The 16,151-nt window shown below is 34.4% G+C and overlaps 1 protein-coding gene across 2 annotated transcripts in view; it reads left to right on the top strand.

Annotated features, from left to right (window-relative positions):
- LOC143920055 (calcium/calmodulin-dependent protein kinase kinase 1) overlaps positions 1 to 16,151 on the top strand; it is a 132,857-nt gene that overhangs the window by 93,353 nt on the left and 23,353 nt on the right. For both annotated transcript variants that reach the window (XM_077442741.1, XM_077442743.1), the window contains one exon: positions 15,918 to 15,971. In XM_077442741.1, the coding sequence (XP_077298867.1) occupies positions 15,918 to 15,971 (54 nt within the window). The remainder of the gene's footprint in view (positions 1 to 15,917; positions 15,972 to 16,151) is intronic.

The raw sequence follows: 16,151 nt of genomic DNA, 5'->3' as shown, positions 1-16,151 counted from the left end.
CACGGTTTTGTATGCATGTATGAAAATCCGTCCATGAAAGGGCCATTGGTTGCCGTCAAAGGGCCATTAAAATTATATGTAAGAAATTTGTGTCTGTTTATGTATGTGTGTGTTTCATTTAAAATGTCATATTTTCGTTCTACCTAATTTATATTTATCGGTAACAATTTAAAACAATATCATTAAAATATCAAATTATATTAAACATTGAACATAATATTTATTGAAATGAAAAAAGAACAAAATTTTACAAAACTTTTAATTGTTTCAAAATCTGAGAGAATAGAAATATCAAAGAAAAGAACGAATCAAAGAAAACCGAATTTCAAAAGCGGGATGCTTTTTGATTTTTTTCCAGGATTTCTTTAAGAGTCTGTAGGAGATTTTCGTAATACATATTATTAATAAAATAATAACTTAAACTTATTCAATTAAACGTCTGAAAATTCTAAAATAAATTATCATTTAAGTAATTTTCCATGAAAGAGCCGTCCCTTTCATGGAAACATTTAATGGCCCTTTCAATAAAATAGTACTTTTTGAGAAATAACCTAAAAATAAAATAAATATTCATACAGTTTAGAGAAAATAAGCTTACAGAGCTTATCTTTGATAATCGAGGTATTTAATTACGTTTTCAAAGTATTACAGAGTAAATAAATAAGTTATTTGCTTTAGCAGAAAATAGAAAAAAATACTTTTGGTAACGGAAATAAATTTTCGCACACAAATCCGAACACGTCAGATCTGTCAGATCAAGTGGAAAGTTTTGCAGTGTTACCATTGTTAAAAAATAATATTCATTTCTGTGACATTATTTAACATTGTTGGACTGGCAATCGCGAATTGCCCGGCCCTTTCATGGTATTTCTCCCCTACGCTTTGAATTGTCAGAACTATTTCTATTACTCTCATCCTGATAATTATTATATTCGAATTATATAAGTTTATTGACTAAATTTTGAAAGCTGACGCTTCTAGGTAGGACAGTCGCCAATATTTTCTTCACTCATACATAATAAAACGATGTACGAGTGAAGCCAGCTTTACTCAAACTTTACCTTGAATAAATACTATTAAATTTATATGTCGATTGGAATTTCAAATTCCTCGAGAGTACATTTAAATCGACACGAAAGAAACGTGCGGAATAAAAAATGTGTATCGATTTCTAAACTCGATACAAAACGAGGGGTAAGCTGCGTGCGTTTGCATAAAATGTGAAAATTGGCCGTGTCTTTATTCGCAGGTCGACTTAACAACCTCATTTCTTACATCAATTCATTTCTGGGCCACGTTTTTAGAGCGGGAAGGCCGATATCGAACAGGTCTCGGGTGGACCCACCCCGATTTTCCTCCCCGTCCTCCCAACTAGAGGATTCTAATGGAGGGGTGTGAGGCCACAAGAATAGATAAATGATTTGGACACATTTGTACGCGGAGACCTGGTGCTGGGGGAGATTTTACGCTGAATGGTTTCTTTAATGATTCTTATTTTTGAGCAACTTTTATGCCAATTTCGAGAAGGTAACCCTTTTTGCATTCATCGTTAACATGCAAATATAAAAAATCAAATTAATTTGTAAAACGTATTCAAATATTATTGTACTTTACATGTATGTATGATACATTAAGATATAAACCGTGATATTTGAAAGTAGTTTAAGTCCATAACCAACAGCATGGACTAGTGGATAGCATATCCTGCTTCATAGCAAGATATTCACAGTGTGGTAACGGTTTCGAGTCCCACTGGTTGCTGCTGGCCAGACTTTGGTTTGTGACTCCAGGTTGATCGTTTCCTATCAGAGTTTTCCAATTTATCTGATTTTCCCTCCACTATTTGTCTCGCAAATTTTGAGCTATTCAGTAAAATAAAAATGCTGCAAAAATTTCTCCATAGCTGTTACTGTGGATGATGTTTGTATGAATTCGCATTCTATAAATGCTTGTATTGATTGTATTGATCGCATTGTATAAATGCTTGCAATGCTACTTTGTAATGTTTGACCATAGATATGTGGATGATTATCGTACAAAAAAAATTTAAAAAGGTCCACTTTCCATAATTTTGATATGAGTATATTTTATTTATATATAAAATATATAAATTTTATATATCTACATATATAAATATATATATATTTTATATATTAAATATATAAACTTTTATAAAATATATATTTTTTTTTGTATGTATTTTATATATTTATATTTATATATTTTATATATTTTCATCATTTCGATATCATTTTATGACATATATGGTAAAAATGTATGTACATATAAAAAATATACTGAAAAAGTTTATATTTTAATATAGATTTCCTTATACATAATAATGATTTTGACGAGGCCTTAATGATTTAAATTGTGTTTGACATATCAATCGACATTTAATGAATATTTTGAAGTTTAATTCCTTTACAGTCTTACAATATTTATGTACTTTGTGCTCAAATTTAACACAACATTTCGTAAATTAAAATGCTGCCTCATTAAGCGTTTGTAATTTATTCATGTTATACAGCTTTCAAAGAAAACGGCTCAATTAATAATTTTATTAATAAAATACGGAAATTATTAACAGTTCATTGAAATACATATATTGCCCAATCCACAGTAGATTTTGTTCATTTATCATAAAAGTATATTGATTAAATTTTGTACATATAATTAAACTTAATCATAGAGTAATAATATGCTTCACGATTATGACTTCCTGTTGCTATTTTCCAACATGCATTATATTGTTGGAATATTATTTATGTATTTCAGTATAGTTATAATAGTTTATTGCCAATTTTACATACCCATAATAACAATAAGTAGGTGAGTCGATTGTAAGGAAACGTTTCGACGATAAATTGTAATTTTATAACTATAAAACAAAAGTGATTAGATATTCAACGATGAAAATTCGACTACTTTTCTCATCAAAAACTTACATTTTTTAATGTAAACGTACATATTTTAAACAAAAAATATGCATATAAAATTATTGATGTTATTATCATACTGTATAAATATTATTTTTAGCGTTTAAACATATTTTTTGATTAAAATTTACACGTTATACGCATTTATTACGTCGTTGATTTATTGGCGCGTGTTACTGTCACATCATTACGGTGGAAAATCTTTCCTTTCAAAGACGTTTTCTTTTTACTTTTCCGGCCTCGACTACACAACAATTATAGCTAATAGACTTACGATCAAGAACAAATGGAGAAATTTAGTTAATTTAGCACAAATTCATCAAACCTGCCAAAATCAAAACGCTTTATTGATGTCCGCGCTCGATTTTTCGATGGGAAATTAACCCGCTAATTAACTTTCCGATACTCCATTATCGTAAACAAACAAACGATATTATTATTATAGGCTAGTGTTGTGGTCGTCGATTTCAACGGGTGGCTTCGAAAAGGGAATGGTTACAAGAATTAAAATAAAGTTATATGTTATATAAAAATATAGTGTAAGGTAATTTAAATTTAAAAAATTGAGTGGGCTCATTAAATGCTTGCCGCTTGCCCACGTCAAATTTATGAATGAATGTGTGTGTGTGTGTCGTGTGTACGCTACCGCGCATCTGACGCTGACGCCATCTGTTCCAACTCAGGCGCTCAATATCAGGAGCACATGTCAGACGCTCAGGTCCCAACTTCCCCGCTACCACTTTCCTGCTTCCTTGCGTCTCTTCGACACGATCGATCGTCACGCCATATCCCTATGCATAACGTTTACTCCTGGCATTTTAAAATTTATATATAAATATATTGTAATGTAAATTATAGGCGCGCGCGCGTATTAATAATAAAAATTACAGTGCGCTCATTATACGCTCGCCGCACCATTCGCCTACGTCGAAATGATGTGTATGTGTGTCGAATGAATGTGTGTGTGTGTGTGTGTGTAGAATGAATGTGTGTGTGTCTTTTTGGATGTGTGTATGTGTGTACGCTTCCGCGCATCTGACGCCGACGCCACCCGTTCCAATTCAGCCGCTCAATATCAAGAGCACCTGTTCCAACGCTCGCTCGTTATAGCTCGCTACGTCAGATTCTCAGGTCCCCACTCCCCCGACACCCCGCATCCCAGCGTCTCCTCGACACGGTCAGTCGTCACGCCTTAACATATTGTTACGTACGCCGCGGATTGAGCGAATTGCACTTAGACCAACGGATATCTGTTATCGGATTAACTAAATGCATGCACTTACTTCCAAAGATTATATCTGGACTCTAAGTGCATTTAGGCTAAACAATGACCGTTATTAGTTATTTCTCAGAATCGGTACGGGAAGACCCAATGTCGTGGAAACACATATCCGAATACGTGACTATACAACAGGTAAACAGATGAGGCGTCCTGAGAGATCTACCCTTTATAAGGCGGTACGTAGGCGAAATCATGTCATTCTGGACGGAGCAGTGACACTGCGTGTATCTCCTGAATCATCAATAAATGCTGTGAAACGACTGTTGGCCTTTTACTTGGATCCTCCACCCACCCCTACGCAACAATATATATAACTATACTCCTGGTATTCTAAAATTTATTTTTTTGAAATCTCCATACTTGTCGATGCACTCGCACATACATCCAAACATTCATACATACAAACATCGTGTCCGTTTTTTATATTATTTTTGATATCGTGCATTTTCTCATTTGGAACTAACCATCTTTGGCTTTTTAGTTTCGTGTTGAAAGCTCGTATCGAGCAGAGGGTTTTTCCTCGGAAAAACGGTTACGTGGGCGAAACTGGGTTGATTTTCAAGCATGCGAAAAAAACACGCAGCACAATTTGTGTTCGCACAACCTTTAATGTTCATAATAAACGGAAAATGTCAAATTATTCCATAGCTTTCCCATGATTTTTTTTTTCGTTTTACTTTCATCGTCGCCTCGTTTAAATGAAAATTCACAATTTTCATAGCGAGATGTATGTAATTAGTTTGGGGGCCTTTGAAGGCCTTCAATAATGCTCGATGAGATATCGCTTGCTTAGCTTGTTTCATCAATGCTTAAGTAAACCCGTGCGGCTCGAATTTATATTATATTATGCAAGGGTAATTCAATAAGCGGGTATGTTACATATGTATATATATATATATATATATATATATATATATATATATATATATATATATATATATATATATAATATATATACATAATTTACATATTAAATATTATACCTATATACATGAACGTGTGTTTATACGAAAGTGGCCTTTTCTGGATACGTACATATGTACATACATATGTTCGAGATCAAACGTGCCGTAATAAGGGTATGTATTTGACGGTTATAAAATGAGCAATGCACCATATATGCCTACTCGTATCTAAATTTCTATGAAGGATTATTTGGGAAGTACGTATAATGAATGGTGGCAGAAAAGCGATTCTATTAAAAATGTTATCCAAACAAAAAAAAAATTCAGTTGCAACAAATCAAAATATGATTCTTTAAGCTATGTATATGTATATATATTGTATATATATATTATTAGAGAAATATAATGTATTATTATTGCAGACTAAGTCAACTATTGTCTTTTTTTCAGTATGCTTCCTTAGATTTTAGTATTTTTTCTTAAGTTCCTCTTGTTTGCATAACAATCTAAAGATAAATTCTAGTGTTTCCATTGACCCACTTTGTATATGTTCATTTAAGAAAGATCGTTTATAGATGTCATAAAAATCATTGATTATAAAAGTGGTATATGTCAATAGCTTCTTCAGGACAAGGCCCAACAACATGCTGTCACCATGTGTGGGCTTGCAAGTGGATATGTCCATTTCATCTGCAGCCAAATTATGGCCTTCTGGCCTTCAAAAGTCAGCGTGAACCTTTCTCAGTACTTGCTCTATATACCTAATATAGTGAACATTGTACATTGTTAACTTTCACTTCTTAAGATTTGTTTAGTAACATATTGTCTAAAAAACTTTTAGACAATTTCTAACCGCCTGAAAATAGTAATTTCATAAAGTTTCGCGATTTTATAGCACGCATACTCCTGAATGGTATTTTTGAATTATGTTCACAAGACATCTTATATCTATTTTAATAGCTACTGATCTACTAATCATTTTATTTTATAATTTTAGTTTAATTTTGTTAGTAATCATAGTATTTTTACGTATACTAAAAAGAGCCGCCGAGTAGTTGCAATCGGATTAGCGCGAGTAGCATCCCAGAGACTTTGTGACCGTTATAATTGGTTTCAAGGATTGTATCTAGACTCTAAGTGCATGTAGGCTAAGCAATGGCCGCTATTTGGTCCCTTCTCAGAAATGACCTATACCATGGTACCGTTGGACCTAATGTCGTGGGAAGACATATCCGAGTACGTGAACATTACAATAGGTAAACAAATCAGACGTCCTGAGAGATCTGCCCCTTATAAGGCGGTACTTGGGCGATATCAAGACATTCTGGACTGAGCACTGCCAGTGTGTGTATCTCCTTAATCATCAATAAATGCTGTGAAACGACTTTGGCCTTTTACTTGGATCCTCCACCCACCCCTACGCAACAGTATTATATTATTATAATGTTAATGTACAGCATAATAGGAAAAAAAGCTCAAAAACCTATTTACAATTCTTGACGCTGAATAACTTGAGATTTGCAAAAGACATAGAAAAGGAGATGCCGACTTTACAGGGACCTTTTCAATGAAAATCAGAAAAATTGGCAAACTCTGATAGGAAACGATCGACATGGAGTCACAAACCAGGGTTTGGACAGCAGTTACTAGTAGGAATCGAACTGTGACCACTCTGCTCGAAAGCATTATATGCTAACCACTACTCCACGCTTCTGACTTTATACATATTTTATAAATACGAAAACGGAAAATAAAATATACAACTACATAATATCTATGTGAGGCTTTATAAATACGTATACGTACGAAACTTTTTAAAGATCAAAACCTTTCAAAATAAAAGTAAAAATTTTCTAAATGTTTTAACACCAACCGTCGCACAACGGACTATACATTTACTTATAATATATTTATGTATAGCTTACGTTTCTTGATAACATTAAGAACAACTAATTTGCTACTTTTAAACTGAACACGCTACTTTTAAACTGAACAAAGTGATCCTCGCTTTAATAAAAAATTTCAGTCCGATTCAGTTAGCAGTTTGGGAGATAATTGAATTCAAAAACTTAAAAAAAGAGGACACCTACATATATAGGGAGGTACCATTTCTGGTCGTGTCGATAAGAATTTCAGTAACCGATACTAAGTTTCAGTTCGATAGGACTAACGGTGTTCAAAAAAATCCCGAAATACACAGACACACACACACATTTTTTCTAGATCATTAAAACGGATCAGCGATCGATTTATAACTAACAGCTTAATACGTTTAGGGGTGTGGACAGGATCCAGGCGACAACATTTTTGACCTTTCTAGGAGATAAAAATCCCACTTCCGGTTTATTAAATTTTGTGATTTTTTTTTTATTTTCATCACACTGATAGAAGAATTATACTTGATTTTTTACGTGAAGATCACACGTGTATAAAGGGTCGAAAAAAATAGTGGAAGAAAAATCGAACAAGAGTAAACTGTCACTTCTGGTTGAGGGATACTTACTAAATTTTATACATAACTTGGTATTACGCTTAAACTTCTAGATATGAAATATTTAAGTTCAATAAACCAAAAGGTTTCTGAGAAAAACATAAAAAACCTCGATTCTCTAGAGTAAAAGTACTACTTCCGGTTCAGATAAAAATATTTAAAAAATATAAGGTTATAAAAATTATTATTTCTATTACATGTAAAAAAGATTTAATCCGATTAAGTTAGCGGTTTGGGAGATAATCGTATTCAAAAACTTAAAAAAAAGAGGACACCTACATATAAGGGGAGGTACAATTTCCGGTCAACTTAAAAATTTGAAAAAAATGTACGTCGTGTCGATAAGAATTTCCGTAACCGATACTAAATTTCGGTTCAATAAGACTAACGGTGTTCAAAAAATCCCCAAAATACACGGACACACAGACACACACACACAGACACACACACACAGACACACAGCCAGACACACACACAGTCACACACACAGACACACACACAAACACTTTTTTTCTAGATCATGAAAACGCGATCAGTAATCGATTCTGAGTTCGAATCAGTCAAAATTTCTCCGATCGATCACAAAACTTCATCTTATTGTTACTACGTACATAGATAAAGTAAAAATAATTAGTTAGTTAAAGTAAAAGCAATATTTTTACTATTTTAACATCGAAACAATAGTCATTAAAATATATAAATATATTAATAAGACGATGAAACTTGAAATACCAGTAAATGCAGATCGAGACCCAAACTCTTTTGCACCAAAAAAATCGACATACGAAGGATTACATTTGTGAAATTCTAAGACGAATCTCACACATAACAAACCATTCTTATCTTTTCGCAATGTTACACAACACTTTCAGCTGAATAGTTTTATCCACACCTGTACATACGTAGTTCTCCCGTCAAACGCAGACCATACCAGTATCGAAAAAGAGGAACACACAAAGCTAAAAAATAAAAATAGCTCGCAAAACGAAGCTTATAATAAAAGCGCACACGTATACAGCATTTTCGCGTTACAAATGACTAAGCATAAATTTAAACGAGCCCCTAGAATTTTACCGAAACGCAAGAGATACGGTTTATCTCGCGAGAGTTGCCTCTCTCACTTTCTATTACACGTATTTTTTTTTAAACACATACATATATTATTATTATTTCCGACGTATATTTTTGGCGCTTTTGCGTTTTGAAAAATATCAAAATCTCCCTTTCGGGTGGCCGAATCAGATGACGAATCCCGAAAACGTGACGGGAATAAAGCAGGTCACACACTTTTAAAACGGCAAACGCACGATGAAATATTATGCAAATTCGATTCGATATTCCAATGCGGATCTGAAATAATATGTAAATAGACTGAAAATTCAATAGACACAGCCTAAATGCGCAATTTTTAACGTTGAATCGCTTTAGGGTGGGTGATGGACCAAAATGAATCGCTTAATATACATAATGTATAATTCGTTTTGAGGTTTATGTTTTAAGATTTTAATACGATCTGATCTTGAGTGAGAAAGAGACTGATCTAACAGAAATTTGGATATTTTAGAAATAAACAGCATGCACTTTTCGTTACCACTATTATGTACGTCTCGTGCCGAATCGCACACATAGAAGTTCACACCTCAAAAACAGATATTGATTGTATAAAAGCTTGTTTGTTCGTCCATTATGCAAATCTACAGTTTTCAATTTAAATTTTAGCCAGCAGTATGACTTGGTGGTTGCGTTTATGCTTAGCACCGAGGGTTCGATCCCGTGAGCTGACCGCGATTGAAAATAATTTATTCTGAGTATGATCTTTAATGATACTGGTCAGACTTGGATATTTGTGACTTAAATTCGATCGTTTGTTATGTAATTTCATTGTTGCAACGGTTCCTGCATTAAATTGGCAAAACCATCCTTCCCACTATGTCACCACTATTTGAATATGATTTGTGTATAATAAACTTTAGGGTGAAAACACACAACACGGAACGTGGCACGTGGAACGTCGACAAGTATCCTACATATCTTCAAATATGGAATACACCGTTATAGATCACTGTCAAGCAAGGATAAATACAAAGATACAATTTTAGCGAAGACACTCCGGGGGGTCATTTTGGAGCGGGGCGTGCCGGGCGTTCCATGAATATGTGCAAGGCACGACCCATTTTTTTCGTATGTTTAAAAGTATCTAAAAAAAAACATGTATCACGTATGTACATAGCTGTGTGTTTTCGCCCTTATGAACAAGTTGAAATCCATAGATGTCTCGTTAATTGCTTGAGTTTTTCTATTTTCTATTTATGTAATAAAAGCTGCAATATTTATGATTGGCCAAGAAGAAGCATTGGGGTTTATCTGTTAGGACTTCCTTTTGTATATTTATTTGAATTAAAAATCAAATAAAATAAAACCACCAAATTTGGAATATTATATTGTGATACTCTAATTTAGAGCGACACGTCATAAACGTTTATAAAAATGTTTTTTTATATCTTCCACTCACTCGACAACGCTGGGTAATTTGGCTAAATCGAGTTACTTTATGTATTTATCTATTATATGATTCATATAGTATATGTACATACATATGAACGTACATCTAAAGTAGAAAGTTTGTTCATTTGTTCCATATACAATTGTAAACCGCTTCACCGATCTGAATCAAATTTTGTATAGTTTCCTTTTAGAACGCTTACAAAATTATATACCCACCCTATCCTAGAATTTCATCCCTGACACATGAAACTGTTGCCTAAAATCGGCGAAATATTAAATATCATAAATATAAGCGTTTAATGACTTGACAACTGAGGGGTCATGGGTTCATTCCCTGGCCCAGTGTTGCTGACTAGACTTTGGACTAGACTCCAGCTCGATCGATTATATAATAGTTTGTCAATTTATTTGTTCATTGTTAAAACGGTTCTTCCCAATTGGCAACATATCCTGTCATTCATGAATTCCTGTTTATAGCATCTCTAATTTGTTAATAATTATATAAATATGCTACCCACTCCATAAAATATATGTATTTTCTCGAAGTATCATCAAATTTCCCCATAGATATATCTATGATACTGCATACATGTAATTGTTACTGATGTTTATAATTGGCTAGGAAAGTGCATTAGGTTTACTTGGTAAGCCTTCCTGGTATATATGTTACAGTCGAAGTAATTTTTCTGAATATATCTGTAGTGCTGCTGGTCAGACCTGGAAATTTGTGACTCCAGATCGATCGTTTCCTATCAGAGTTTGCCAATTTTCTCTGATTTCATTGTTGAAACGGTTCCCGGTAAAATTGGCTAAATATCCTTCCTACCTACTATGTCACCACTATTTGAGATTGATTAATGTACAATAAAAATTTATGTACAATTCATAGATGTCTCGTTAATTTGCGAGTTTTTCAGTGTCTCGTAATTCAGCGACTTGTATAATAAAAAAAAATGCTGCAATGTTTGGAATTGGCCAGAAAGGCGCATTGGGAATAAATAAAAATAATAAAATAATGTGCTAAATTAGTAGTAGTAGTAGTAGTATGTAGTAGCTGTAACTATCATTAAATTTTGCACGTTCGCTGTTTACGATGTACATATGTACATACAAATACATATACCATTCTTTCAGATTTGATCCTTTTCGCAAAATCTCATGTATATATGTATATACATAAAGATATAGTGACCTAAAAAAATAATTTGCATTGAGAGTTCTCCCGCTTTTAAATTATAAAAACATATTTATAGTGTGTAGTACTAGAAGTACTTTTTTTGTTATTTTCCCTTGAGTTGTAAAGAAAAGGGACGTCTGGGGAGTTGTACTCGCTTTAGATTTGCATTTTCAAGTGTGGAAGGGATGTAAAGTTTCTCACGGTTTTGCGCAAACTTGCTAAAAAGTTGTCCGAGCGCGGTTACGGGGAAAGTTCACCCGGCGATAAAACAACCCCCTCCCCCTCGCTCGGAAAATACACGGCTCAAATTTGAGAATCATCATTCATCGCCGAGAACCGGTTTTGTCTACGACTGAGATAAATCTATGTAGATTATTCGTAGGCGATGGCGTAGTGGAGACAAGAGGAGGCGGCAAATATATTGATAAGCTTGTCATGCTTGATAAGTAAAGTTTAATTAGACATGCGACTTGTTTTGCTAATTGTATTGGGCAAGTTATAAGTGAATACTAAACGGATACATACGTACTATGATATTGTAACGTATATGCGATTGGTGCTTGTCTACCACTGGTTTACCAGCACTGATCAATTGATGGCGCGTTCGCGCGAAAAAGGCCTCGATGTATGAACAAGCTGTATACAACAGCCAATAAGGTCTCGCGACCCATCGACCAATGACCTCTTCGCGCTGAAAGTACACACTGTGTATTTCAGCTTCGTGTTTAAAATTTATTCTTGCTTCATTCACACTGTGTTTCATTCCGTGCTTCATTCGGAGTCGACTCGTAGACGGAACAACAGTAAACTACTCGCTGCATCTTTCATTCCAATCTGGGAAACTCCTCTACATTAAAATATTAGTGAACATTTTACATACTCTATACATTGACAGTTCCCTTTGCTCAAGGGGATAAAATTCTTTTTTTATATTTAGTTCAATTCGCAAAATAGAAAATACGTCATCGCTAGATGAAAGTATTTGTACCCGCAGCGCATAGATCAAATTTTTCGTGACCATAAAAGTTTAAGGAGCACCATTTTTATGATATACTAGTTGTTTTACCCGGCTTCGCTCAGTATTTGTAATATAAACAGCTTAAACATGGCGAATCTAATAGTAAATATTCATTTGTTTTTTTATTAAATTTATTCGAATCGAAAAAAAAATCGACTCATCGTCATAGAAATTTTGACTTGTTTACGAAGTTCCCAACCAATGTCCGGTACATACAAAGTCTCTTTTAAAATTATATATTAGATGTTATCAGAGATCTGAGGACAAGTTTCTTTTGCCCACACAAAATGGTTCACTATTGTCAATTATGTACTATTATCAACCTTTTTTTTTGCTCCCTTGCTTTATAGAACAATAGTAATTGACAATAGTGAACCATATTTTTTGAGCAAAAAAAACTTGTCCGCCGACTGGTTATAATTAAAAATCGACGTCAGAACGATGCTTTTGGTACAACAAAATGGTTCACTATTGTCTGATGTCACGACGAAACGTCTTAACCCTTTGTGGCCCAGTCTCTTTTTTCTTCTTTTCACTGATAACGCTAAAATCGAAGTGGTGTCGAAATGGAACCACTGGGACACTAGGGAAAAATAATGAAATTGTGGTCATTCCACGGCACCACTGGGACACAAAGGGTTAATATAGATATTACGATTAAATTTCGTTATTGTTATTTACGATTAAATTTCGATTAGACTGGCTTATCTAAAATTCATTTATTAATATGTCAAAGGACATGTATAGATCGGCGTCATCACACGTTTTATGGAATTATTACTTTATCGTTAAAAAATTCGTTTTTGAACATGTGAATGTCATATTATGTCGCGTTATCATTTATTCCGTAGACATTATGTCGCATTATCATTTTGTCCGTAGATATTCTGTCACGTAATCGTTTTGTCCCTTGACATTATGTCGCGTTATCGTTTTGTCAGTAGACATTGTGTCGCGTTATTATTATGTCCGTAGACATAATGTCGCGTTATCGTTTTGTCGGTGACGTTGTATTTATAATTCGGTGTTTCGTCGTAGATTATTGCCTATTGCCTATGGTTGATTATTACTAGAGGTCGGAATCTGAAGGGGCCGCCTATTGTTCAATTGTTGTAAATCCTTTGTAAAAAAGGTTCGGCAAACCTTTAACAATGCATTTACAATCTTTGAACAATAAACAGCCCCTTCAGATTCCGGGCTCTAATTATTACACAATACATTTCGTGATTCCAATACTGCAGATTTCAAAAAAATCCGGATCCGCTACTGATTATCCTGATACTGCCTGTTACCCTATCAATACGGATCGCGATATGCGTGATAATATTGATAGTGTGATATCCCCCAATTATGTAGTATGTGTCAACCATGCTATTTCCCTCTCTTTCATTGTAGCGGTCTATTGTTATTTGACGGGCAGCCAGCCAACGCCGAAGACTAGTCATAATATTCTCAACTTTAAACAGCTGCTTCATTAATAAGAACGCTTTAGAGCGGACCTTTTTTTCTACTCACTTACATAGCTAAGATAAAAGATCAATCGTTTCATATCTTCTATTCAAACTTAAAACTTAAAAGGCATCTTATAAAGTAGATGTTATTTCATTAATAACTCGATCCATTCATTTGAGCTACACGCTGACAGGGGTTCTCAACTTGAATTTCTCAAGTTTATAAGTCGATTACTACAGTTTCGAAACAAAGCGACATCATATTGCACGTGCGTATTGTGGCTTGTCGCTTTCAATGAAAGCTCTGCTTTCTGAATAGCAGATAAGATAACTCATAGCTGTCGATTGTATCTATATATAAATAATATTAATATATGTATATTTTATTTTATTTTATTTTTATTTTTACATATATACCAGGAAGGCCTTACAGGTAAATCCCAATGCGCCTTCCTGGCCAATTACAAATACAAATGCAGCATTTTTATTATAAGTCGTTGAATTGCGAGACACTGAAAAAACTCGCAAATTAACGAGACATCTATGAATTGTACATAAATTTTTATTGTACATCAATCAAATTTCAAATAATGGTGACATAGTAGGTAGGAAGGATTTTTAGCCAATTTTTTTTTTCCGGGAACCGTTTCAACAATGAAATCAGAGAAAATTGGCAAACTCTGATAGGAAACGATCAACCTGGAGTCACAAGTCCAGGTCTGACCAACAGCATACTCTGAAAAATTCATTTTCATTCAGGGATTGAACCCGGCACCTTCGTGACGGTAAGCAGAAGCTTAACGTCCGAGCTATGCTGCTGGCTATATCACCGGCATATAACAAAGGTCCATTAAATTGATATATTCTGTGAAATTGAGTCATGGATACAATTTTTCAAATGAAATTTCTTATATTGTATTTTTTAATGCCTATATTTTGATACCTATATAGTCACTAAAATCTAAATATTTAATACCTACATATATAGTCACTAAAATCTCGATCACGGAACATCTGGCGCTCGAGTTCTCGTTCGTACAATATTTCGCGTGCCTGAATTTCGATTGATGGAGGTTTTGGGTGCCAGATGTTCCGTGACGTGCGCGAGACCGCTTTTTGCGGAATAATTACCGAACCATTTCATACCAGTAGAAAGGTCGTGGGTTCATGTCCCGGCCAAATACGCTGCTGGCGAGATTTTTTTGGTTATTAAAAAAACACAGGTCGACCGTCTCCTGTTTGAATTTTCCGACTTTTCTAGTTTTATTGTTGTAACAAATCCAATAAATCGATGTCCTCCCACTCAGTTTCTTGCAAATTCGAGGTATTAGCATTGTTACGCAGGGGTGGGTGGAGGATCCAAGTAAAAGTCCAAAGTCATTTCACAGCATTTATTGATGATTAAGGAAATACACGCACTGGCATTGCTCCGTCCAGAATGTCTTGATATCGCCTAAGTACCGCCTTATAAGGGGCAGATCTCTCAGGACATCTTCGACGTCTGATTTGTTTACCTATTGTAATGTTCACGTACTCGGATATGTCTTCCCACGACATTTGGTCCAACGGTACCATGGTATAAGTCATTTCTGAGAAGGGACCAAATAACGGCCATTGTTTAGCCTACATGCACTTAGAGTCTAGATATAATCCTTGAAACCAATTATAACGGTGACAAAGTCTCTGGGATGCTACTCGCGCTAATCCGATTGCAACTACTCGGTAAGTACCGCCTTATAAGGGGCAGGTCTCTCAGGGCATCCGGTTACTTCCCTATTGTTTAGGCATGTACCCAGATATGTATTCCCACGACACCCAGTCCCACGGTATCGGTCACTTCTGCGAAGGGCCACTTCGGTCGCTATTGTTTAGCCTACATGCACTTAGAGTCTAAATATAATCCTTGAAACCAATTATAACGGTCACACAGTCTCTGGGATGCTACTTGGCCTAATCCGATCGTACGTAACAGAGTGTATGTAACAGCATCTTGAATTTGTTGAATCTTATAAAAAAAATGCTACCTACGTTTACGTATTGCTCACAAATTTGCTGTGTATCAAAACATTTGTTGATTGTTCATAGATGTCTCTATTTTATTTTATGTTATTGTCTTAAGCTTTAATATGTCTGTTTATTTTTATTGCAGGGTTCGTACGGAATCGTTAAGTTGGCCTACAACGAAGAAGACGACACACATTACGTGAGTGTTTTTTGTATTTGAATAATTATATTTATTTATACAGTATACAAGTCTACAGAACTTTGAAATTCATTACATTTAGATTTTAAGTGTTTACTGATCCCTTTTTTAAATTGCAAAAATGGATACATTTTATGCAATTTCGTATGCATGAGAGAGAGAAGTGGTATAAAATTTTCA

Source organism: Arctopsyche grandis, chromosome 12, assembly GCF_051622035.1.
Source record: "Arctopsyche grandis isolate Sample6627 chromosome 12, ASM5162203v2, whole genome shotgun sequence".
NCBI classification, from domain to species: domain Eukaryota; kingdom Metazoa; phylum Arthropoda; class Insecta; order Trichoptera; family Hydropsychidae; genus Arctopsyche; species Arctopsyche grandis.
The sequence above is the reverse complement of the archived record's forward strand: the minus strand, read 5'-3'. Positions and strand labels throughout refer to the sequence as shown.